The sequence below is a fragment of the Nyctibius grandis genome, chromosome 1 (genome assembly GCF_013368605.1).
Source record: "Nyctibius grandis isolate bNycGra1 chromosome 1, bNycGra1.pri, whole genome shotgun sequence".
Taxonomy (NCBI): domain Eukaryota; kingdom Metazoa; phylum Chordata; class Aves; order Nyctibiiformes; family Nyctibiidae; genus Nyctibius; species Nyctibius grandis.
The window spans coordinates 50,764,058-50,790,718 of NC_090658.1; the positions used below are offsets into that span (position 1 = coordinate 50,764,058).

Genomic DNA, 26,661 nt, shown 5'->3' on the forward strand with positions numbered 1-26,661 from the left:
GCCTTCCGGCGGCGGCTGGCGCCCAGGGCAGGGCGAGTTCGGGGCGAAAACGAAATACGTGAAGCGGGGGCTTCCAGCGCAGCCCTCGGCCCCGCGCCGTTCCGAGCCTGCCCTCGGGCTTCCCTTGGCCGGGCGTTCCCGCGGCGGCGGCCACGCTGAGGGACGCCGTAGCGCCGGCCCGCCGGGGCGCCGTGCCGGGCGGGCTGCGGGCCGGGCTGTCGGGGCGGGGTGGGGTTGCGAGGCGTCGGCCGAGGGGCCGGCGGCGGTGGCGGGACGCTCCTTCGAGGGGAGCGCGGCCGCCTGGGCGCTGCGGGGCGGGACCCGCCTGCCCGGGGACCCCGCCACGGAGTTGGGATGGCAGCTGGCCAGCACGACAGGCTCTGCTGGTGAACAGCGGCGCCTGTGCCCGTGGAGCAAGGCCAGTGGCGTCCCCGGAGCGACGCCGCACCTGAGGCCAGGGTCTGAGGTAGCCCCTCGGGGAGCCGGACGGCTTGGACGGCTGGAGCTGAGGGGTAGGTGGCTGCAGGTGTGCCGGGTACAGACTGGGGTGGGTGGGGAAGAGTGGGGCTGGAGCAAACACTTGTGATGCGGGGCGTCGGGGTGGGACTGTGCATCTCTGTATAGGGACGGGGGTTTGATGCCCCACAGAAGCGGAGGGGCAGCTCTCTGGCATCTTCATCCCAGGCGCCGCAGGGCGTCTGCCTTTTGATCTCGGTGGCTAGAAATATCTGTTTAAAATAATGAGGCCTCATAGGGAGGATCTTCTTCTCGTGTCTCTCCCTCTCCCTGCGTTCCCTTTCGGTAGCCGCTGTGCCGTAGCTCCTCTGTGTGCGCGCCTGGTCATGAGGGGCAGGGCGGGCGGCAGCCCGGGGAGGGCCGGCCCCGCCAGTGGGCGTTTTCTGGCGGCCGGGGCTCGTGTCGGAAGCGGCACTGCAGTGATTTTATCTGCCTCTTTCCAGACGCGCACGCACGTACAGGGCAATATTTGCCTTGCTCGAAGAAAATACAGATTGTTGCCGTTTTCTTGCTTTGAATGCGAGGTGGGAGCATGAGGAAAACCGGACTTTAAAGGGGGATCGGTACCGCTTGGCGCTCGGTAGCGCCCTGTCCCCTCCGGCCTAAAGGGGGAACGGGAATGTGAGGATTTTATGAGGGCGGGGAGCCGGGGTGCGGAGGAAATACTGCCCGGGGGTTGCTGGAGGGAACGAAGGACCGAACCGCCGTTGCCCCTCGTTTGGCTCCGTCCTTTTTCGGCTTTCTCTTTCGCTGTACTTCGGTATCTCTCGTAGACGTCCTGCCTTAAACTACCGCGAAAGGGAGGGAAGAGCGGCAGCATGTCCAACCCGGAGAAGCGGCTCTTATCCCGCCCCTCGGCCCCCCTGGCTGCAGCACCCGGGGAAAAGCGCGGCGCCGGCAGCCTCCCGCTCCACTCCCGTGGCCAGAGCGGCGGAGGTGGAGGCAGCGGCGGGTCTCCTCCTCCTCCCCCCGCTCCTGGAGGCGGCTCGGCTGCCTGCAGCTCCCTCTTTCTCCGCCTAACCACCACCAGCAGTAGCAGGAGCCGCGCTGCAGGGACAGCCTCCTCCGCCGCCTCCGCCAGCATCGTCCCCAGAGCGGCAGCGGCTCCTTTCCTCGCTCCAATCCCCTCCTTTTCCTCCGCTTCTCCATCTTCTTTTTACTTATTGCCGCCGCCTCCTCGTTTCCCCTCCTCGTCTTCCTTTAACCTCACAAGTCTCCAAGGGAGGGAAGGAGGAGGAGAGGTAGCGAGAGCGGCAGGAGGAGGAGGAAGAGATGTTGGCGGAGCAGCAGCAGCAGCTCACTTGATCGCCCATCCAGGCGGCAGCGGCAGGAGGAGACTCTTCTGTTCTTCCTCCATCCAGGGCTTGCTGCTCCGTTCCGCAGCCGGCGGCCCCCGGCAGCACCACTCCCGGCTCCTCTTCTCCCCAGCCGCCTCTCGCCCGTGGTCCTGCAATTCCCTCGGTGCTGCAGCAGCCGCAGCAGCAGCCCGCGGCGACGGGATCCGGGGAGGCGACGGCCCCGGCTGGAACAGGACTCCTAGGCGGCAGCAGCGGCAGAGAGGCGCCTTCTTCTCGTTCTCGTCTCCCGTGCTCCTAGGGCCAGACATGGAAGATGGATCTAATTCTGCAAGCTGCTTTAGGAGGTTTACGGATTGTTTCTTGAACACAAGTAGGTACCGGAGCGCTGGTCCCAGCGGCGGGTCGCGCGTGTGTCGGGGGGAGGCGAAGGGCCGTGTCCGAGGCTGGGTGCATGCCTTGAGGAAAGGGCATTTCTTTGTGAGTGAGGGGGAGGCGAAGACACAAAGGGGCCGTATACATGGGGCGTGCGTGGACGCATGGAGGAGCGGCCGGGTGTGTATTGAGGATGCAGGGACAAAGGGGATGCTCGATGTAACCGAGTGCCCTTTGTGGGAGCGGCTGTTAGCGCCTGGGGGATTTCGGCATCGTGTCGGGATCAGACAAGCCTACGTGTGTGTGTGTCAGCCTTTCACTTGGTGTATGCTTAATTTGCTCAGGAATGATACGTAGGGGAATGGAGACTTTCACTCCTGCATACCTGAAGTAGCAGTGAGGAAGCATTATTGTACCGGCAGTTGACAGAAAAGCGGCGGCGGCGGCCTGAAAAGGGCAAAATGTGTCGCTTCTTTCTGCGTCCCCTGTCACATCTGCCACACGCCTGCAAATTCCGTGGCTGTGATCCGGCTTTGGTACGGGGTGCCTCCTTCCCCGGCCGTGGCTCATCGCGAGGCGGGCGAGAAGCCGGAGAGGAAACATGTGCTGCTGGCTGCGGGGGGCTGGCGCTGCAGCGGGGCCCGTGACCGGCTGGCGGGGAGGGGGGAACAAGGGGGACATGGAGGCGCTCCCTGAAGGGCGCTCCGCAGCGAGCCTCTGCCGCTGCCGGCGGAGCCCGAACGCCGGGGAAGGGCACGGGGCCGCGCTCGCCCCGCGCCGGGAGGCGGGAGTGGGGCGGGAGCGGCCGCTCGATGCGGGGCTCGGCGAGTGCCCTCCCGGCGCCGGACCGGGGAGCCCGGCGGCAGCGGGGGCCGTTGGCCGGCCCGAGCCGCTGAGGCGGGTTGCGAGAGGGGGGAGGGTTTCGCATGGCAGAAGCTCCCCGTTCGTAGGGACGCGGCCCGGCTCCCTCTGGGGTGTCTCTCCCCGAGCCTGCCGCCGCCTTCCCCGCTCCGAGGGGGTTCGCTGATACACCGCGCCCCGCCGGGTGAGCGCCCCCGGGGCTGCGGCGTCCCCGGAGCGGCCGGGGCTTAGGGCTGAAGCCTCCCGGGGTCGGGCTGCCCGTGCCCTCCCGCCAGCCCCTCAGCTCCAGCGCTCCGCCGGGAAATGTGCTGGGGTTGTTTGCTCGTGGGATTAGTGAATTTCCAAGCGGAGAGTGTATCAGGGCTGAAATACATCCTTTTTTTTTTTTTTTTATCAGAAACTTTTTTTTGCTCGCCTGACGTTTTGATGGTTAGTTAGGGTGACTGCAATCAGCTGTGGTTATCTTTTTTTTTTTGTTTTGTTTTGTTTTTTTTTCTTCTTTTTGTGACGATTTCTTAAATTATGGATTTATGCCTTAAAGTGTTGCTAAACTTGCATTTTAATCTGTTAGCATACTTCTGTTAGCTGGCTTTTTGGATACAGGTGAACAGTATGTAGTTCATGTATGTATGTATTTTGCTGGGATGCGAGAAGAACTATAGAGATGTTAGCTGAAACCTCATTATTTGTCTTATTGGCTTACAGCTGTCTTTAGCACAGTAGCCTGCAAGCGTGGCAGTACTTATTTCTGTTCTACGGTAGAGGTGAATAAATACGACTGTATATTTGCTGCATTGTCTTTTTGAAACTTTATTCAATAGTTGATTATGTTACAGAGCCACATACTTGTTTCGTTTTGAGGCCTGAAGGGAATCTTAAACTCTTGCAGTTTTGTATTCTCTGTGTTTGAGAAGGGGTAGAATGCTGTCATGTGTGTGGTAGAACTCTGATGTTTTAATATAAGTGGTCTTGGGAGCAAGGGACCGAGCCAGTGAATGTGTGTCATGTAGGGCAATTCTCTCCTATGCTAGACCAAGAAAAAGATGACACGGAAAACATCAGCTCTGTTCAAAACACCATTTCAAAAGCAGTGGTGAATTCAACTTAAGCTATTTTATGAACACTTGAACACAAGAAACGTGGTAGTCTCTGACTGATGGTGACCTCTGGCAGAAGATTTTCCTGCAGGCAGGAAAGGAGCAGAACGGTTCTTTCCCCTGCGAGTTTACTGACGTCTAAGAAGACATGCAGCCTCTCTCTGTGGAGACACTTCTCTGTGCTCTTCAGACTGCTCTCATGAAACTTTCAAGAACCTAAATGTCTGATATTTCTACTCCTCTTTTGAATGTGATTGAAACTGGCCAATGGGCTCAAAAGGTATTAGTGAGGTCAGACGGACAGACATCCACGTGTGTCCGTATATACATACGCGTACACTTCCCTCCCTTGCCGAGTTATTGCATAAGTCTGATTTCCTTAGGAAACCAGGCTGAAAAAAGGAGTGGAGGGAAGTCAAACGAGATACTGTTCAGTTGCAGTGCAGCTACTGCAAAGAGCACTTGTCCAACTGTTTGGAGTGCTGTGCACAGTCCTGGTTACAGTGCAGCCGGAAGGCTATTATTGTTTTGAAGAGGATGAGGTCATGTAGAATAATGAAGATAATGTGCTGCATCTCATAGCTCTTGTTTCCTGAATTGTATTTTAGATCCTAAATCATACATATATACATACGTACACTGACTGTAAAGACAAAAAAGTCTAAATATTTTTACAGGGGAACTGAGGAGTCCTGTAGGGAAGAGAATTGAGGTGAGCTCTTTTGGAAGAGAGATTTAAAAGCGACCTAACAGAATCCTCAAGACTGGAAAACAATGAAATAGCTAGAGACATGTGCTTTCTCTTATGGGCATTTTTGACTTGCATTCTCTCCAGTTAGGATTTTGTTAGAAATTTATTGATATTAGTAAAATTTTAGGTTCTGTAATACTCAGTTTGTGCCATATCTGGCTATTTTTGTTTTTAAGATTGCTAATAAAGCACTGGACTGCAGAAGCTTATGTGAACTTTGTGTGGTGTGTGTTGTTGTTCTTAACTGTTTGAAATCTGTAAATTGGTGCATAACATATAGTGTTTTGAGAAACTTTCAGTATCTAACATCTTGGATCAATTCTCCAGTGGAGTTCCACCACATTTAAGATACTGCAAGCTGCCAGGTATTCCAGGTTTCTGTGAAATGTCTTACCTTCAGGGGAGCATCCCATGTTCCTTCTACGCTCAAGGTCTCTCACGCTGCACATGTATAGCATATTTCATCTGTGTCCTATGAGTCTACTCACAGGTATGAGTGTTTTACAGTGTGGGGGCTTTCTGCTTCTCAGAGTATTATCAGTGTATTGTTATTTTATACAGAGTTACCTTTTATCTGGCTTTTTTTTTTTTTGTGTGTGTGTAGGATGCAGCAAGGTTATCCTGCACTTTCCAGTTGAGTAGTACTCTGAGAAAGAGTAGATGTAGTAAGATCCATAGTTGTGTAAGACAACAGCAATTAAGGTTTAAGTAAAGTTAAAAGTATTCCTGTTACCTGCGCTAATGAGAAAGTTAATCTTGGCTTGACTCCCTTTTTTTTTTTTTTTTGCCTCGTCTGTGTATTCATTACTTGCAATCAGGGTTTTGTAAGCCAAATACTGATCTTCAGCAATGAATCCCATGTGTAAAGGTGGACAGGGCTTGGTTTTACAATTAAATCACCCTTAAACTTTAGATGCTGATGTAGAAAATGGAACTGGTTTTCACCCCAGGGATTCTGGCTCTGCATTAATTGAAAGCAAAATTGTCACTAAAACGGTGTATAGTTATGATGATAAGTGATGTCATTTAGTGGCTCCCATCAGGACTGGTGTTTCATAATACCACATTTTGCATTAATGTATAGGAGCACCATACATCCTGTCCTGAAGCACTGCCATTCTATTTAGAGGGATAATGGACAAATACATGAGACAGACAGCAGGGAATGGCGTGGGAAGGGGATGGAAACTGTGTGGGCAAGAAGTTAACAGCGAAGGAGGGCTTGTTTGTCCCAGTTGGGTGTTTTACAAATGGTTATCTATAAAGCATGCAGTTTGCATTTGAAATAACTAATCCTCTGTCCCTTTGACTCCTCAGCTCTGCTGCCCACGTTTACCTGATGACTTGGGGGTACCTAGCGCTCATAGGCCTTGAGAAGGGAGATAACGCCCTCACTGTTAACTCAGTAAGCTTGTTCCTGGTGTAAGATGGACTGTGGAAGGTGTGGTTATGCACGGTGGGGTAGTGTAGGTGAATTGGGAGATGGTATCTTTTTTTGTCACTTCTGCGAGGAGGATGGCCGATTCTAACACAAGACCGGCGGCTCCAATCACCCCATTCGTGTCCTTCTTCCTTTTGCTCATGTTTAAGGCACGCTCATCAGCTGGTCATGGTGAAAACATGAAAGCGTAAAGATGAGTTTTTATTTCACCATATACATGACTTAGTGACTTGATTTTGAAACAGTCATATAAACACTCATTTCCACTAATGATCTAGGGCGTAGACTTGGCTTACTTGCTTTTAAGTCATCTGTTGTACAGATCAGTACAACAGTACCTTTTGTTCAGTTTTAAGATTTTGTGCTGTTCTCTAATACAAAGAGATTATACCTAACATTCTCTCAGTATTCTCAAATCATGAACTTAGTTTTAGATTCAGAAAATAAGAATGAGAGTCTGTAAGTGTGGATTTATAACTTGGAAATGGCTTATGCAGCTTGTTGGTAGATGCTAACCTTGTCTGTGATTAAAATCGTATTTTGGTTTGGTGAGACTAATATGAGCTAAATTTTTTAATGCTCCTTTAAAAAGTATTGTAGTTTCAAGTCATTATGTTTAATACTTTAAAACTCAATGTTTTTTTACAATATTATAGTTTTTTCAAATTTTGGCACTATTATAATTCTAAAAGAAAGCTAAGATCATAAGTAAATAAAAATATATAAAGAAAAATGGTTGTTTGGGGTTTTTTGTTTTGTTTTTACACTCCCTCTGCTGGCTGTTTCAATTACAAGTACCTATACTCAAACTTTATTACTAAATCTGCTCTTCCTTTACTGTTTTATCAAATGAGCAGTAACATGTATTGATTTCAATCTGTATTTAAAATACAAAAAAAGTCTATGATTGTTAAATGAAGAAGCACTATTTGCAGGAACGGAAAATTTGACGCTTGTTTTATGGAGCAATGTTTTCATTTTTGTTATACCTTGTATTGATTTGAACTAGAAACAATTGAATCTTTCGGTGCATGCGCCACATCACCAGTAAATATCACAAAAATAACTATTCATATATTGTTTCAAAAGATGTGGTTATATATTCTATTTATTGTCACAAATTTACTGCCCAGCTTTGAAGAACAGCTGTGGCAAAACCTAAATAATTATGCTATGTTTTGTTATGTTAAAAAATTTTTTTTATCATTCATGAGTTTGATTTACATATACATAATTAGCTACAAAGCTGCACTCAAAGTATTCTGCAGGTGTAATGGGTAATTTCTTAAGATACTGTTTTAGTACACTAGTATACAGTGGTGTTCATCCAAAATATTTATAGCACTCAAAAATTGTAATTCTTAGCAACTTCAGAGATTACATACAAGAATTGCTGAATATATTATTGAAATGAAGCCATTCCATTCCCCGTGGGTGTAATTTGTGGTTAAAATTGTCCCATATTTCTTGTTGATATTTCTGCTGAAGATCCAGACTGCTATGTGATGTGTGCTCAGTTGTGCTGGTACTTGGCTTCCCACTGTCAGAGTTTGAAGAGTGCCACCTACTGATTGACAGCTCCTTGCAGTACTTGGTTCCTTTGCCATCTGAAGGCCCTCACAGCTCAGCCTCGCTTATCTTGTGGGATGTGACAAGTTGATGTGGTTGAAAGTGGCAACTGTTTGAATCAAGCCTCAGCTTTGACCTCTTCTATTAAATGATGCTATTTTTTTCTTTCTTTCATCCTGGGAGGTAGGCTCCTGCCCCCCGCTCTCCCTAGTCCACTTTTTAGAAGCTTGTGAGAAAGCAGAGTATTTCTGTGGTTTCATCATCACTTCTTATCAAGCTGTCATAATTAGTGTGGGAGGAACCAGCCTGCCTGATGTTTATAGAAGACTTTGGCTTCTGCTATGCCAGACAGCGTATTGATGTGTTTCACACTTGAATAAGACAGTTCAAAAGGCAGGTAACAGACTTGCAATTGTGACTTTATTAACAAATGAACATTCCAAAATGCTCGTGGTGTGTTTGTTTTTGCAGGGCAGAAGGACAATCTGTCTAACAAGTTCTAAATTTTTATGGTAAATTGATGAATTAATCTTTACTGTTAGTGCACACTGAGAATGCTTTATTTCGTCTTAGAAGGATGCTAATTATGTTCTTAGGGGGAAAAAAACTTGGGAAGAGTATGAATTAGTTCAAAAAAGTGTATCATTTACATATTTACAAGGAACTCCTTTATTTCGGAGTTCTTTTTATGTATCTTCTGCCCAGTGATCTATCGCCGCAGGAAGCATTCTTAATTCTCAGCTCCTAAACACCTTGTCATAGGTGGCATAAAGAAGAAAAAAAAAAATGTGTTTCCAAATTTCATATGCTTTTGAAAAATACGTTGATAGTACGTTTTAGTCAGTGTGAGTGAGATTTTTAACAGTAAAATGTCACATCATTAAGAGATGCCAAATCTTACAGCTCAGTAGGGCTAGAATTGGAGTCTCTGTATCACTTGAAGGCTTTCCAAAGTAGTTCTGGCTCAAGAATACCAAAAGAGAAGGCTTTTGGGTGTTACTCACTGCCTTTAGAGAACTCATACTCATTTTAGTGGTTTCTAATTAAAATAATAATAAAAAACCTCAACATAGAAGCAGCAGTAGTAATCTCACCTTCTTTGATGTTGGGACCCAAAGAAGAGATTGTCAGGATCTGACACCAGTTAATCCACCTTCCCTCTGGAAACTGTGAAGATTTAATGCTTTCATTAGCACTTATTGATCTGATTCCTTGTTTGTGCCTTATCAACACACTCCTGTGCAGCTGAACTGTATTTCTCTTAACAAAGTTTATTCAGCTGTTCATAATTCCAACATTCTTCCTTCCTCTTACCCTTCCAGTTGCATCAAAAAGAAATCCTCTCATGTCAAACCACAAATAATTCCTAAAGGAAAGAAAACTTTTGCATCCAAAGTTCTAACAACTTTGTACAGAAACCTCACATCCCCAATCCTTCTGATCCATGCGTACCCAAAATAGCAGATATATCTAGCTGCTGACAGGCATGGCCACGTTCACCTTAATAATACTGTTTACTTTGCTTCACACTGTGAGGAAATTTCCTAACTGGCAGGAAAGATGCCACTTTTTTTGCCCTGGATACTTTAGTAGCATTTCTACAACATTGGGGTGTTCTGGTTCAGAGAATAAGATGTGTATCCTGAGTTGTTGTGGCTAAGCGTGCACCCTGTTTATTCTTTTGTGGTTTTCTTCACTGCCTGATTTTTATTTCCCGTTGTATGTCTTCCATAGTGTCTTATTTTATTTACTTTCAAACTGGGTAGAGCTACTACCCTCTCTTCTAATGGTCTTTGACTTATTCTTAAAAAAAAAAAAAAAAAGTTACGTGCCTTAGTCTTTCACTAATGATTTTTTTCCCTCACACATAGCAGTTAAGTTTATGATAACTCATTCTTTTACTTACACTGTTTTTTTTTAATGTTTATATTTTGGTTTTCTTTCTTGCATATACAGAGACCTTGGCAACTTCTCCAGAGTGAATTCTTTCTTGGAACATAGCTCTGTTGGCTGTGCTTTCTTTGCGTGGCTTTCTCTTTCTTTCAGTTGTATCTGTATTTTCGGCTTAATATTATTTCCTCCTTGTCCACCCATCAGCTTATTTTAGCTGATATTTCCTTCTTGATTGCTGAATTGTGTTGATTTTGTTCCTTCCTGCAGTGGTCCTGTGTCTTACCCTGTCCTTTTTACAATGTTCATATTTTCCCCGACTGCTTTGGTTGTGTGAAGGCACTATGCTACTGTTACTCTTCTTCTGGTGTGGTTCACTTTGGCTGTATTGTCTATTTTTTTTTTTTTTTTGGTAAGACTAAATTTTGCATGGCAGTTTGCAAACTCTTGCTATGTGTTCTGTGTTTGCAGTGACTCATTGTATTTCCTAATCTGCCACTGTCTGCCCAGCCCTAAGTGTGATGTCAGTAGATATTTTTTTTGCTTGCCTTTTTATTTTAAGCAAACGTAGGACTGATGAAAGTTACTGTTTGATGTAACAGGAAACTGAACTAATCTGTTCTCAAAACAGGCACTGTCTTAGCCAGTATGCTCAGGTTTCATCATGCCAGGCTCCCGTGTCTCACGCTTGTGAACAAATCGCTTTTGTGTGGAAGTGTCTCACTGTTCCTCTTTCTTCAAAATTCAAAAGTTTTCACCAGTAAAGACTCCCAAGACAACTACCCTTGAGAAGTTGCTTTTTCATGAGTCTTGAGTCTTAAATGTAGTTCTGTGGCCTTCAGTTCATGATTATGAATGCAAGAGGGTCTTGGGATTAGAGGTGTCAATTTGAGAAGAGCTTTCAAGAGCTCAAAGAGTATGGGTGACCTGCAGTCGCCAATGTTTATAGAACAGTGCATTCCCCTTACAACTTCTGGCTTAGCTCTTGTGGTCGTAGAGAGAACAGGATCATCTGGCGTGTTGTAGAAACTTTCATAGGCTGTTTGTGGGTAGGAATGTGCTTGTAGATTGCCTGTTTCTTTCAAAGCCTTTTTGGACTTTTGTTGGAGCTATATGCAGTGCTTATACTTGTGAACTAAGCACTAACAGAGCGAGCGTGGGCTCAAGCTCTAGCCCTGTCCATTCTGCTTAATTTTTAGTATATTCCTTGGTCCAGTTTGAACTGATGCCTAACTGCCTGCATGTGCATTGGGAGAAAGCAAAGGGGGGCCGTTCCCAAAAGGTAGTGGGAATGGTACTTGTCTCTTCTGACCTTGTGTAAGGAGCAGAGTTTAGCTTTGTGGACACAAGCTGTGTTATGCCCCTTTACTTTCTGGCTAGAGAACAGGATCTGGGCTGTTTTATTTACTTGTATAGGGACGCAGCCATATGGACCAGCAGGGGAATGTTTATACTGTTTGTGGCACTAAGGCAGACCTTGTTTCTACAGACCGAGTTCTCCTAGTGAATGAACCACGGGTTCTACAAAGTCATGAGTCAGGGATGTGTCCAGCGAATAAGGGATCATTGCTAGAGGACATGGCTCGCTGCCTGACTCTGGAATTATTTAGCTTGTCTGTCTTTGTTTCCTCAACTTGCTGCTTTGGGAGGCTTCTTAAAAGTTGCGGCTAAAATTTGTAAATGAGTGTTCACAGGAGAATGAGAAGACACAAAGTTTGTCAGTTGACAAGGATGAATGAAGTGTGTGTGGTGATATCACATATCTTATGTTAATGAAAAATGATGGATGCTTATCCATCCATGGCAGTAGTATTGAAGGGACAGAAATCAGAAGCAGAAAAAGACGATTGGAATGGTAAGAGAAGTTAAATATTTTTATTGCTCAGAAGAATGCAATTACAGCAGAATAAAATGTTCATCCTTATAGGGAAAGCTATTTATAAACTCTGAGAGGTTTCTTTTGGGGTAGATGAAAGACTTGGTATGTAAATATCTCTCAGCAGGTCATCAAATCTTGAAGAAATCTTTTCACTGAACTGTAAGATTTCATTGAAGTGTAAGAGTGCAGTTTTTTTAAGTGAGGGTTGTTTTTAATGTCACAAATGCTTTCTGCTTAACTATAATTTTTTTCCTCTCTTTAGTAACAACATAAACAGTGCCTGGTGAATCTTATGTACTTTATGAATGTACTTACAGATAACCTTTTAATTTATTTCTTCACTTTTTGTAGCTTAATGTTATCTTCACCAATCGGCTAAGAGATTTGACAATCTCCTGTGTATGCCAGCTGGCCATGTCTTTTACCATTATTTTACTAGGTCACTCTGAAAGTTTTACTTTTCTACACTGCGTGGTGTTTTGTTTTGGTTTTGTTTTTTTTTTTTAAAAGCTTTATTTGTAGTTTAATAACTTATCCACCTTGTTCCTGTTTTTTTCTAACAGTTTATTAAAGCATAAATCTGGCTACATGTAGAGCGCGTGCCCCTTCTCTGTCTCTCTTAACATGAATTGTCTTGGCTGTCTCTAGCCATGGATATGTGAGTATAGCTAACATCGCTGTGGCTGGTTACTTTGCTGATGGTGACCTCTTACTTGTCCATGACAAGCCTTGATTCTTGCTTACAAGATGATGTTGCAGTTGTTACCTTCTGATTTGGCTGTTGTTTTTGTTCATTCAGCTGTGCATACCTTTTTTAAAAAACATGTTGAACTACTCACTTAGCACCTTGCAACACCTTGTTTTAACAACTTGTGTTTGAATCAAAGCAACTAGCCCCTCTGCTGTGCCAAGAAACACTTTTTCCCAACCACTTGTGAAAGGAGGTTTTGTTTGACAATAATTCTTTTGGTGTTTATGGAGATGAAGGGAAGCATGGTAAGGAAGTTGAAATCTGCTATATATATCAAAATTGAAAAGAGAGCACGAGAACAGTTACGCAGTTATATTGAGCAATATTGGAATATTGAAATCCTTTTGCTAAAACTTAAGTTGGTAAGTGGCAAGTGACTTAAGCTTTGTTCAAATATAGAAATGTGCTGTGCTGAACTTCAGTTTGAAATGTAAAACTGAGCTCTCAAACTGACTGGAAAGTCTGTATAAAGACTTTTATATTGTCTTAAACTAATGCTATTTTGGTACGTTTTAGACTGCTCAGAGATGAGGTCTGACAAGCTTACTAGTGGCAGCTGAGAGATCTAACCTATGCTTCTCTGCTCGAAGTCACTACCATCTCAGCAGAGGTAGCACAAGAAAGGCTCAAGCACATTGTCTGGCTTCCTAACCTGTGATGCCTGCAGAGGTGAATTTCTGCTAATATATTGAGCTGTAGGCTTCTGTGACTGAGGAACAAACTGCAAAGTGACCTCAGGTCCTACTTATGTGCTGGTAACCTCTGGAAGCAGGTTGCAAGAGGCTGTTAGGAGCAATGAGGGCATAAACTACTACACCTACTTGCTTCCTTCCCCTTTCTGTCTGTTAATGCTGGAACACGTCTGACCCCAAAGCAAGACATTCCAGGGAGCTGAGATGGTAGGTGCCTCTTGACTCTCTCTGGTGGAGGGTAAGTTTTCTGCTGGTTAACTTCCTGAATAAGATCACTGTGGGATTCAGAGGATCACCAGTGCTGTTGGGAAAACAAGCCACATCAGCATGTTGCTGGGAGCCGATGGGAGGATAACCCCTTTCATCAGCAGCTCATCTTAGATCTGCGTGACTGTACTTGATACAGTTACACCATAGTTTCATGGTCACTTGAAGTGCACATAAGCTAACCCTCCTGTTTAAAGAAATGGCCTAATTTTTCCTCCTTAAGGCTGTTCTTTCCTATACATGCGTACCCCTCCCTTGTGCAGGCACATTCGTGTGGCCCCATGGTGATCTAGATTGAGGAGCTGCTCTCAATTAAAACAGACCAGGATTAAAAAGGGAGAAGATACATGCCTTAAAGGGTTCATGACTTCTGAAAATAAGTTGGAAGTGCGTGTTTGAAATGTGTTAAGGTGGAAGGGTCCTTCAGAGATGGGGAAATAGCATTATTTATGTGACGTAGATTTTGCCATCTTGGAAGTCAGCTTTATGAGGGTCTGTACTTGCATCCTCAGTTGGTGTTTTTGTTTTGTTCCCCCGCCCCAGGACTTTTGCTTTGCTTGCCCAGTACTTTACCCAGCCCAGAATGTGCATTATGTTGATGACAGGAAGTGTTACTTGGTATCTTCTCTTTTTTTCTTAGCAAAACCTGGATTCTTCTAATTCTGTAGTGAAGACCCTCCACAGTGCATGGAATTGCTAGTTGTCTGGTGAGCTTTTCTACTGGTGGTGGTTGCATGAAAGTTTTGTGGGCGTGAAATATTTTTTCTTGTACTATGGGGCAGTAATAGATTCTTGTCACCTGCATATTATTGAAGAACGCGAAAGGGATTAGATGGAAGTACAAGAATATCCACTAGTTTTGTGTATGTCAGTGATTGGAGATAACCTGAAATAATGATATCCAGTACCACCACCCCCCAAGTGCTGAGTGAGCAGTGACTAGTTCTCACAACAAACCTGGAAGTTTCCTAAACCAGGAGATTGTCTAAACCTTAGACAGCATGGGCACCTCTGTCATGTTTCCAAGCAGCTGGGGAAACTATTTCAAATTAGATGAGTGGCTACTAAGTAGAAAAATGGCAGAGCCACAATAAGACTTCATGACCTGTCTTTTAATCTGAGGATCCATCTGCCAGATGACAGTGCCTTAATGATCCAAGGAGAACATTGCTGTAGCTTCATTTGTTGTTGTGGTTATTGTTTTCTGTAAACAGCTGCCAGACACGGAATTGAGGAGCTTTGAATGAAAAACATAATGGTGCATCGTTCTCTTCAAGGCCAACAGTGAAACCAGTTTAAATGTGCTTGTATTAAAACCATGAAGTAAGGTAATGATCAGTTTTGATTAGACCTGCTTCTGCTGCTGCCACTTTTCTAAGATACATTGTCACTGAGGGAAGAATTACTGTTTTGGCAAGTAACGTTGTATTTGTTGAGAAATGGTAAGAACGATAAAGATGACAAACTTACCTCGCCAGCATCAATAAGACTGAGGGGAGAAAAAAGATGAAAGATAAGAGAAGATGTCCTTCAGGTGCTTCTAGACTGTATTTGCAATTCATAGTTTTCTGGGCATTTACCATTTTCTGCCTAATTTATCAATCTTGAGCATTAGAATTTGCAGCTGTTTTACTTCACCTTTTAATGCGAATTCAGCTACTGTAGCAACACTGTCGTATGCTCTGAGTTTCAAACATAGTTTCTTTGTCCTTTGTATTTACTGATAAGTTCTGGCCATGGCTAATTGTTGTGCAGTCAGTGATGTTGCTTAAAGAGTGACGTGTTAAGCTATACTGAGGGAGAATGGCAGTTCGGTGATGTGATTTTTTTTTTTTTTTTTTTTTTGGTGGATGTTTTCATAACTCAAATCTGCATCTTTACTTCAGTTGGGAAATCTTTGTGGAACTACTTAAAGAGCTCTTGAACTTCAAAATTATTATTGTTTTTTGGGAGGAGTATCAGTAAAGGGTGAAAATAAGGAGAAATAGGTGAACATGTTTAAAATCGTACAGTGACTGTAATGTATCTTCAGTCTAAATGATGGTTGCTGATACCTTCCTATGTTGCTATTCAGCATGCACACTGTCATTTACATGCAGAATCATGGATAACAGTGACTTCCTATACTGTACTGCTGGAGGTTATATGTGGTCCTTTACTTCTTGGTGTTTTTTGTATTGTCAGGCTGTCAAAATCTGTATGTGAAGGTTTGGTCCTTGAGTTTTATCAACCGATCAGGTGATGCACAGATCAGTAAACCTTTTGAATTCAGGTTTGTGATTTATTTATTTATTTTTCTAGCAGTTTATTTCTGTCCCACACTTGTTTGGTAATAATGCTGTTCTAAAAAAAATAGCTGTGTATTTATGAATTATTTTTGGTAAAACACTGTAATACAAATACTGTCATCTTACTGCCGTACTACTTACTTTTTTTTTTGAGCAATGCATAATTTGGGTACCACCCAAAGTGCTGCTCTCCGATTTAATATGTCTTCATATTTTCAGCTACTTTGCTTGCATGGTTTTTCTGCTGAAACACTGGGAATCTGCTCAACTCTGCACCTGTGACAGAGCAATTCAAATTAAGTAAGACAAAGAGCAATAACCTCTAAACAGCAAGCAATTCAGTGGGCATTAGATCTGAAGTCTAGATGTTCCTACTGCTTTGTCTTCTCTCTTTGCTTCCTCCAGCCATTTCTTTCTGCCTAGCCTTCGTGCTCCCTGGAACCTCTGCTATATCATAAGGTGGGCAGAACTTCTCTTTTAGCGGCGGCTCGTTCATGTCTTTGTGGTCTTCCTAGCTGCTGGTTTTCATGAACTCATCTGATGTATTGTTTGGTCAAATTGATTGCAGTTAGTCATAAGGTCAAAATGTGTTTGTTTTGGGACAAATTTTGTAGCTGAAAAGCAAGTAAGACAATTGCACATCTTGTTTCTTTGACCTGCTAAAGATTTGTTGGGTTTCTGTTATTGCATCTTTATTAGTTCCCTCGGTAGCACTGAGGTTCTATTAATGATGGCGCTAATTTCTTTGGATTCCTAAAATTTTTAGTGTTTATGCACAAGGCAGAGATACATGACTTCTGGGAGAGGTCAATGATGTTTTCAGTAGCTTTTTCCTTCTCAAGTGTAATTTACCAAGGGACTCTGCAATCGAGTCATTGTGATGGGAAGTGCATCTCAACTGATGTAATGCATTTGTGTTTCCTGGAAACAGAACAAAATTGCAGCTTTGCTCTGTTTAATGCAAGATTTGTCATTGGTTTTGGTTACCATGATATTTACTCCTATCATTTGATCTTTTTGTTGTAATGGGTTGCTCATGCTTTATGAATCTGATTTCTGACATCAGTCCCTCAAAGCACTGTTGGAAGTTTTTATTCATGAAGAGTATTTTACAGAATATTTTGAAATACAGTGCAGCCAAATCTGATTTCAACAAAACTTCTAATGTCTTCCTCTGCAGACTATGCTAAAACAGGGAATCAATATAACTGATACAGCAAGAGGGGCTAGATGCATAAAGCTGGATGGACTTGATAGATAAATTCCTCAAATAGATTAAATGTTTATCTAATGCGTATCACTCCTGTCAGTAGTATATTTTCTGATGAAGATGCATTGTTTCCTCTCAGTCTGGCTTGGAAACTAAAATGCACTAAGTTGAAACTGTCACCTTGATCCTGTCTGCTGCAACAGTATATGTTTGACCAGACGACTTTGCTGTATTATACACTATTTCAACTATTTTGTCTAAAAACTCATTTAAGCTGAAGTAGAAACACATTGCATTTCATCACTTGCAAAAATGCTGTGCATTTTTTCAAAGATTCAAAACAGAAATGTTCAGTGATGACTTCTGAATATTAGTTTTTGGCTTCTGGAAAATGATGACTGTCTTGCTAATTTTTGATGTGGCTTCCTCTGTGTTGACTTCAGAAAAAGTAAGTTATGGCAATATATGTAAGAACATGAGCTCCATGTTATACAAGTGGTTGGTCTGAATGCTTGAGGTGTCCAAACGTTTTTATCTGGGAACAGTTGTTAGAATACAACACAGAAATTTACCTTAGTGATAATTTGTAGAGTGAATAATTATGTGTAACGAATTTGTGACCAGAAAATCTTCAAGAACACTACAAAGGAAAGAGTCTTCCCTTAGTTACTCTTGTTTATCCTTAATTTTGTTGGGGATCATAGAAGTGGAGTAGAAGACAGGTTTGGTACTTAGTAACTTAAGCTGACTTTTGCTGTATTTAAGGCAATGGTTGTATAGGGGGTGGGAAAGCATACAGCCAATAAAAAAAATAGTAAAGCAAAAAGTTTCACTCCTGTGTACAGATACTTTGCTCACAAAGATGTTTTCATAATTCAGCCAGACCTGCTGCGGTGATGTTGTGATGTTGTTCTGTAGAACTTTTTAGGCACTTTATCAGTTACTTATGTATGCAGATACGGGAGCACAAATGACTGCTTGCAAAGGTTTCCCTCTTTGTTGGTCATAACAGTGCTCTGATGGCTCTGTATTATTAAAAGTGCTGGTAATTATTTATGTTATGTGTAATTCCTTGTGCTGTTTTATAGCCCATGATCTCAAGGAAGTTTGCAAGCCACTGGCTGAACCTTGTGGCAGGCTTGATAGGAAGGGAATGGTAACTCGACAGACAGTTGTTCTTTCTGTGTGCTGTAGGGCAGAAGACTCAATGGTTGGGTTTTTATATGCTTAACTCTGCATAAATCTTGCTGAAGAAAACTTCTACAAGTGGTTTAAAAACGGTAGGATAAAATGATTTTGTAAAATAAAACAAAGTCTGTTTTTGTAACAGCTTGAAGATATTTCTGTTTATGGTCATCGTTTTTTTCAGGCCAAAGATGTATTTGCAACTCAAATCCCAATAAAACTCTCTAAACAAGAGTTGGATTCGCAGATGAGAATGGTACATAGATTTTGTGTTTTTTTTTAAATAGACTTTTTTTCTTTTAAGTGGGGTGATGTGTCTCTAAACACATTTGTGAATTAAATGAAGACTGGTTTAGCTTCAGATTTCAGGAAAATGAACTTGGATGGACACTGTCAGGGTGGTCTGAACTAATGAATAAAGTATGTCAAACTGGTGAAAGCTTGCTTTTTTCAGATGTTGGTGAGCTCAGTTCCTACTTCATAGCAATCTCATCTGAAACAACCGTCATTGTCTTATCTGTTTTTTCTGAGCATTCAAATCCTATTGAACCACTAAGTTTTTCACATGGCCTTTCTGTAAAATCGTACATTGGCACAAGCTCAAGGGCATGAACTGCATTTTGTGTTTATAAAGAAAATGGAAATCAAGGGAAAGGAGGGAATTGCAAGCGGTGATGGGTTTTTCTAATGAAACTTCGGCACAGCTTTGCTGCTGATTTCTACTTATGTGCATGTCTGACAGAAAATGGAAAACACCTTCCCTTCACCACCTCCCCCATGATAAAAAATAGGCCCTTTTTCCCTCCTGGCCTGCAGCTTGAGGGGGTGGGGATGGCGGCTCATGTTTTGCTTATGAAAGGATTGTGATGTTTTTATGGAAGTCTTTAAGAAAACAAAACATGAAATAGCTGTTGTACAAAGGGGTGCCATTCATAAAACACACTAGAGGTGTATTTCTGAATCATAAGTTCCATTTTGGACTTGAAACAGACTTTTTATTTGCCCAGTGTTTTTGGCAAGTATAAAAATGAGTTAAGGACAATGCTGATCCTGTAGCAGCTGGAATATTAGAGCACAGAGATGGTTCTCCTGATCGGATGCTGCGGACAGGCAACTCCCTGCTTGCCTTTCAGCCAGTTGTGCAATGTTCAGGGCTGAATGTCTGTCAACATAATTTTTTTTTTTTTTTGGGGGGGGGGGGCGGGGGACACTTGTGGAAACAGACCATCAGAGCTTCCTAACAAACACACTCCAAAGCTGCTAGGATAATGATTTGGATAATTCATTTAATTAACTTCAGGTTTTGAAGGAAGCACAATGGATCTGCCCAAACCAGAATATTTGACATCTGAGTATGTTTAGTTCATTATATTTAACTGAGTTTTTCTCTCTCGAAAGTGGAAAGCAAGATGCTGCTGTATTTCAGGAAATGAGTGTCTGGTTTACAGCATATTTAAGACCCTTTACCCTTTCAGCTCAGCTCACCTCACAGCAATAGTTCATACTCAGGCACTTGCTACATTTGATTTGAATTATCTTAAATTTTCTGACTCTTTTTTAAAAGTTACAGAGACTTTCCTTTGACAACAGATGGGCTTGTGACATCTTTGAAAATCTGCAGGCTTTGTGAAAAGAAATGGTAGTTGCTGTTTCTGAGGCTGTGGTGAGGTTACAGTGCTGTTGGTTATGGTTGGGAGCCTGGAGTCCAAAATACGAGTGTAAACTAATTTACCATTCTACAGCTTTTCTTTTGGTATTCACATAATTGTATGTAGACAGTGGTTGTTGTAGACAGCAGTTATTTTTCAGTGCTGTGGCATTTTGAAGTGGACTACTGTGCTGTGCAGTAAAGTAACCCTTCGTCTGACTGATTTAGTGATCAAAAGGAGGAAGGGCAATACTGCTTTTAAATGCTGTTGTGAAACTGTGAACTGCCAGAGCTGTTGTAGTTTCGCTTAGTCACCTGCTCCCTTCCCTTGCTGATTTTAAGTTATGCATGTTTTAGATTTAGATTTATGGTAAATACATTTTTCTGTACTAATGTATTGTACCTTCGTGAAATCGCCATGTATCCTTCATGTAGAAGGTGGGCAGCTGGTGGAAGCTAGGGAAGGAAATAGAGTACTGCTGAGTGCTGGTAACAGTATTTTTGACAACATAACCTGATCTGTTCATATCCTCTTAAAATACAGAGATGGGATTTCCGGTGGGATGAGATGACGGCTTTGCCTCCCCTATTAGGGCTATTTGCTGAAAGGGTGAGAGAGCTTTCAGTGGCCTTTCCTCCTTCCAAAACTTCTCATATGTTTTGTTAATTGATTCCTACCACAGTAGTTGCAGTTATTTTCAGGAAGATAGTTTTTTTTGGTTTGTTTTTGATCCCATAACAACTCCATTTCAGAAGAGACTTTTCTCTGAAAGACCAAACACCTGCCCCTGTGTTGACAGCTTTACCAAAGGAGAGAAGCTGTCAAATGAATGAGATCGGTAGTTTTGTAGATACCCATAATCTTTTTGAGCAATATCAGGAATGGATATCTAGTAGTTACAATTATGTGACTGCTTTAAGCAGCCATCTTACAGCTATTTGTTGTCTCGACTAATGCTGGCAGCATAAAGGGCTGCTTGATTCCACTGCGAAGTGTACTTTGAAAGATTAACGTGCGCAGGATGTGTTAATAGGAGGAAAACGGAAGAGAGCAAGAAAGCATATAAAAGAAACAAGATAGAATTTCATAGTTTCCTTGCCAATCAGAAAATAAACATAGCTGGAAAGACAATTGGGACATCAAGAAAATGGAAGGGGCAATAATGAATTTTCTGGCAGAAGAGGAAGACTTAAACCCCAACAAAACAAAAATAGATTATGACACATCAGTTCATGTTTTTCCATTGAGGAGACACAGTCCCACCTACTCCAGTTTCTGAAAGAAATTCTGCCAGTCTGAGGAGCTGAAATACCAACCTTTGGTAATATTTCTTGTGATACTTTCTTTTTCTCTATATGTTAGGAGGATATAGGGACTATGGTGTTTTTTTGTCGTGTAAATAAGGCATGTTCTTTATTGAAAATAGCAGCTAGTTTTCTGGTAGATGCCTTTTATGGTGCACTTAGGTTTTAATGCTTCCTTAATCGTTTCCTTTGTTGCCGCTTAAAAAGGCAAAGACTGGCCTGCCACTAAATTTCTAGGCAGCTGAGCTGACTCTGTGAGAGGGGTTTCTTTGCAGGATTTCCAGTGTGAAAGGAGGATGGCATTTCTTGGCAATTTAAGAAATGTTAACCTCTTTGGACCTTGAATCTGTTTTTCAGAGCTATTCAGAGTATAGAGTCATCATATATATGTTTTCTTACTAAAGAAAGTGAGTTCAACCGCAAGTTGAGTGTCGAAAGGCAAAAGAGCTTTACAGACACCTGCGTATCAGAGGGCAAAGTGTTTCATACCGATAGCGTTCTTCAGACTTCAGGTTTATATAGAACTGGATTTAAATATTAAAACTGGATTTATATATTAGCAATGGCAAGGAAATGTCTGAGGCTTTACTGAAAAACAGGCAAGGGATTTTGCTTTCCTCCTGTTTCCCCTCTTTCAGTGTTGCTGAATTTATTGATGTGTGATTTTTTTTTTATTATTATTTTTTACAAAAAATATTATTTTAGCTTTTTTCTACCCTCTGCCAAGCCCTAGGGGACACAGCTGTCTGCCCTGTAACTTTGACTGTCATCATGAGCACTCTGTTATCTCACAGGGCTATGTGAGGACTTTAATCTTCTATATAATTGGTGGTGGTGATTGCTGCTAAAGCTGTAAAGGAAAAGCATCCGTTCACCTTCGTGTGAAACTGGGTGATTGACGAACTCATGAATGTTTCCTCTCTCCGCTCTGAACCGAGTAAGTAAGGCAGCGTACCTCAGGCAGTCTAATTTCCTGGCTTGATAATAGACTGGGAAAAGAGCCATTTGTTGTCTGCGGGGTTGTCCATATATGGACAAATCTTTTGTCGGGCTGCGTAAAAACGGTCATCTTTCAGGGAAGAATAGAATGTTACAGGATTTTGGAAAAATGAAGGTTTTACAAGCAGAGGTCTAGCTTAAAACAGGGAATGGTTGTTTGCTTCCACACACTTCAAAACAGCACGGGCTCAGGTTTGTACCCTGGAAGCCCGTTAGGGAATTGCAGCTGTAGATGTTAAGCGTGTAAGTGCACTTTGCTTACCCTAGTTGTTTGGCAGCCTTTTCTTTGAGAAGGACCAGTGCTGGTGCAGACTAGACCTGTAGGCTTTCACTGCCTTTTTATTTAGTTTTGGGTTAAAGGCTAGGAAGATCTTTAAAGAGAAGTTAAATACAAGAAAGATTATTTCAGCCTTTGATCATCTGCGGCTCAGCAGTACGCTTGTTTATTGTTATATGAAGACCTTTAATAGTATTCCTTGACAATTTGGAGGTTCAGACTGATCATTATCACGTAGGAGATCCAAGAACAGCTGGACAAATCTTGAACTGAATGCAGAATTGTGGTGTTATTTTCTAGTCATTCAAAAAGTTTGGGGTTTATGTGGAGTCCCCTCTGTTTTTACTCAAGGGCGCTATGAAATACAGAGTATGTGTGTGGGGAAGCACTGAAACAGTTTTCTCTTGGATGGATCCTAAAGCACCACGAAATGAGCTTCGTGTAGCCATTGTTGGAATGCCACTATCTCTGCGTTTCATCAGATGACAGACTTGAGGACAGGAAGCGGTGAGGGGGGGGGGACGGGGGGAAATAAGTCAAACTCATGTTTGCAGGATTATGTTGTATCTACTAATATAGTTTCAACTGGTTACAATATTTTATGTTTAATATCTTTGTTCCAGGTGTAGTAGAAGAGACCTTGATTTCTGGTGAATAGGGACCGTAGAAAGAGTCCTTGATTTCTGATAAGAGACTGTGTGTGGGACTTGTCCCAGTGCTTGTGTTGTCAAGCCCATGGGCACCCTGGTTGGGACATTGGTTTACTTCTGACTTAGGGGAGATCATGAAATATACTGAACAGCAAAAATCCTCCCTAAAACTGTTCTATTGCTCTGGAGGCTCACTTAGAGTTGTGTTGACAGTCTTGATGATGATGATGACTTTTTTTGGCACATTAAAGCCCAGAGCAGCTTTATTTTTTTTTTTTTTCTCCTACCTGTTCTTGGAAGGAGAAGGTATATGAGAGAATGTAGGCATAATTTATTCTTTTTTGAAGGGTAGTGGGAACAGAGCAGCTGATTTGCTTTAGGCATCACTGAAAATTTCGGCTGAATTTCTTACACAGAAATTAAATATTGTACAGCAGATTGCTTAGATTTGACAGATGCTTGAAACTGAATGATCTCTCTTTTTGACAGTAGGTAGGAATCTTCCCAAATCTAGGGAAATCCCCTTAAATACTTTTTTGTTGTCTTACAGGTTGGGTCAAAAAAGGTTATAAAAATATCTTTGGCTACTGAAAGTATTGATGTTTAAAGAGTGGGGAGGAAGGAATGGATATAGGGGAAGAGAGCAGCATGCATCCTGTCTTTGAGACCACGGTGTTTAAGTGTTATAAAGGAACAGTGCCCAGATTGACTGCGTTACCAGGCAGGACATCAAATAATGCAGTTTCCATAGTTTGTCTGTAAATGTGTGGGATGCTGTAAGCTTGACTCTCTACAATCAACAGGAGATTGATGTGGGTCAAACTCAGCATTTCTGGCCTATATTTATAACCTTGAGTATTTTCCACGCTGTGGGGAAAGGGCTTCGCTGCTTTAAGGATTTTATATTCATATTCTGAGCAACAATTACTTTTGATTTCTGTTTTCTGATCATTTTTTAAATTGAAAAAATAAATGGTTTGTTTCTGTTTTGCTTTTTAAACTTAGCAGTGAGTGTTTCAGTTTCCTGGTTGTCTTACAGTGTTTTCTTCTCATAGACCTGACTTAGAACCCTTGCACAGATCTTCAGCTGTGAAAACTATTATTGCATTTTCTTGTATTTCTTATTAAATTGAGCTAGTTTAACCCTTTTCCTGTTTTTACCATTATAGTTTTTGCTGAAAGCAAAAGACAGTTAGTGCTGCAAAATAGTTTCTTACTACCACTGTCTGCTTTCAGAAATACCTAATCACCTGTTGAAAAGAAAATCCATATCTGCTTGTGGTTCCATAGCAAACATTGGACCACTTTTTCACCAGGTGAAAAGTTGAGGTTAGGTTAGGTTCAGCTAACAAAAATAACTGAGCCAGATAAAAATAAATATTTTTCTTTCCTCCTTCTTTATATAAATCTATTTGTTGGAGGTGATGTTTGCAGTAATAGTTTCATTTTTCAAGGAGAATTAATATAAAAACATACATGAATAAAAATGTCTATGTTTGAACAAAAATAAAGTGTATGTTCATTTTATTTTTACATTTCACTAATTTTTTTAAATGTATGTATTATGCTTTTCTTCATACATTGCACTAATACTTTGTTTGCATTAAGTCGATCAATTAAACAATGTATTAAATATTACTGAGCAATAGCTTGGCTGTGTTCCACCTCCAGCCCAAGCTCTGCAATAAGTTTGTTGGCAATAAATTGAAGATTTTGTGATATTTTAGTGAGAAGCACTTTGTTAAAGAATATCATAATAGTATATTAAGTTTTTCTAGTGAAAAAAGTAGCCATATGAATTATTTGCATCTGTCCTATTTTCTCACTTTTTCCTATGTTTCTGCATTGTGTGTAGTACTTTCCAAGAACCATTTTCATTCTGTCCCTGGCAACTTCATGCTCTGGAGTCCCTCTCCCCTTGTATTTTCTAAGATCACTTTTTGAATGTCTTACTTCTGATGATCTCTCAATTCAAGTTTAATACTGTTCCTTGACTGTTGAACTCATGCAGTGTTTTTCGTTACCCGAATAGCTTGAGACCTTTTTCCTTTCTGGTCTGCCAGAGGCTGACTTCTCTTCCTCATCTGTTCTTTCAGCATCATTGCTGTACTTCAGGACTGTGTGCAGGTCTGCTGGAGCCTCAGTTTTGATTTAAAAGAATGAGAGAGAGATGATTGTGCAGATTGGTAGGAAGCCTGCATGAGAGAGCACCCTGAATGTTTGCTCTACTTACAGCTAGTTTAAGGAGAAAAGGAACAAAGTCAGTGGGAAGGTTGCTGAGGAAGAGCATTTCAGGCCATGGGTTGAGTGAGAAAGGATAAGGATTGGGCCATGGAGGAAGCAGTTTCAGCCTAGGTCTAAGGAAGTGTAAGATCAAGCAGAGAGAAGGGTAGACATTTGGGGCAGATTTATATGGCCAGGTGAGGCAGAACCACTGACAATATTGTCCTATTAGAGGCTCGGTTCTGCCTGTTTTGTGGTGACAGGGTACTAGATTGCCCATTGCTGAAGCCACCATCTGCTGGATTGTTCTTCCTTGGCAGACATCAAGATTTAACATTAAGTGGAGAAGTGTGACTGGGAGAACGTCCACATTAGTGTGTTCAGGTCAGAAGTGTGCTTTTGAAGTGACAGTCTCAATTGTTCTCATTAGCTCTTGGTTTGCATCAGGAAATGGTCCAACAGAGCATCCATCCATTAACTGGATTCTTTCCACACTAAACAAAACTGGGATGTGAGCTACAAAATTCTACCTAATGAAGCAGGTTTGGTGCATAGGACCGGATTAGACCTAGTTTGGAATAAAACCCACCAAACCATTAAAAGTATGAATGCTGGGTCCTCGTAATCACCTGCTTTGATCTGGAAATCCTCTCCTGGGCAGGCTGTGCTAATGTAGGCACAGATCTGATTTGCAGCTCACTCTGCTTTGAAAATTCAGCAGTGCCACAGGAATCCTTTACGGTGATAGTGGCGGCAGAAGGGGGGACCCAAGGTGTTATGTCATGCATTGACTTATGTTTTGCTTTCACGTAAGTGTCTGAAAAATTACTTCCGAAGACCAAGGTCTGCTGAAGAGCTTTGGCAAAGCATGGTGGAAATAGTGTAGAATATTGCTTTAAGAATATTTCATCAACCATTGAAAGGAAATCTGATGGATGCGAATGAAGGATCACTTTACCGTGGGCCTATTCAATCTGTTCATGATTAATGTGTTTGTAAAACATAGCTAAGGCTTTATTACACTGTTTTGAAATGCTATCTTGAGTTTTGGTGATTTATTAATGTTATAAATTTGATCCTGCTGAACTAAGCCGACTTGCAAAGAAAATCAGAATTTTTATTTCGCCGAGAAGAGCATTATGCACTGTGTCGGATGTAGTTACATGAAGTTTGAATATGTGTGGTTATGAAATGCTATGACTCTGAAATAGGAAGTAAAAGAAAAATCCAATATACTTTCAAAACACAAATGACAAGAGAGGAATGTTACATTCTTCCCCATGCTTAAATAATGGTGTGCCACTCAATGTACTTTCTGGTTCATAACTGATTTTGTAGACTGAACTACTAACCCTTTGTTGCGTGTTCTTTTTGTATTTTTATCAATATTGAGTCTGAGAGAAGAGTCCTAATTTAAACCACATAATGAGAATTTTCTTGACAAAACTTGTGAGTGTTGGGTTTTTGGTTTTTCTTTCCTTTTTCTCCTCTA

The 26,661-nt window shown here is 42.1% G+C and overlaps 1 protein-coding gene across 1 annotated transcript in view; it reads left to right on the plus strand.

Moving 5' to 3' along the window:
• Nucleotides 1-1,334: 1,334 nt before the first annotated feature.
• Nucleotides 1,335-26,661, plus strand: part of PDE10A (phosphodiesterase 10A) — a 204,881-nt gene continuing 179,554 nt past the window's right edge. The window contains exon 1 of the mRNA XM_068402835.1: nt 1,335-2,184. Coding sequence (XP_068258936.1) covers nt 1,335-2,184 — 850 coding nt within the window. The remainder of the gene's footprint in view (nt 2,185-26,661) is intronic.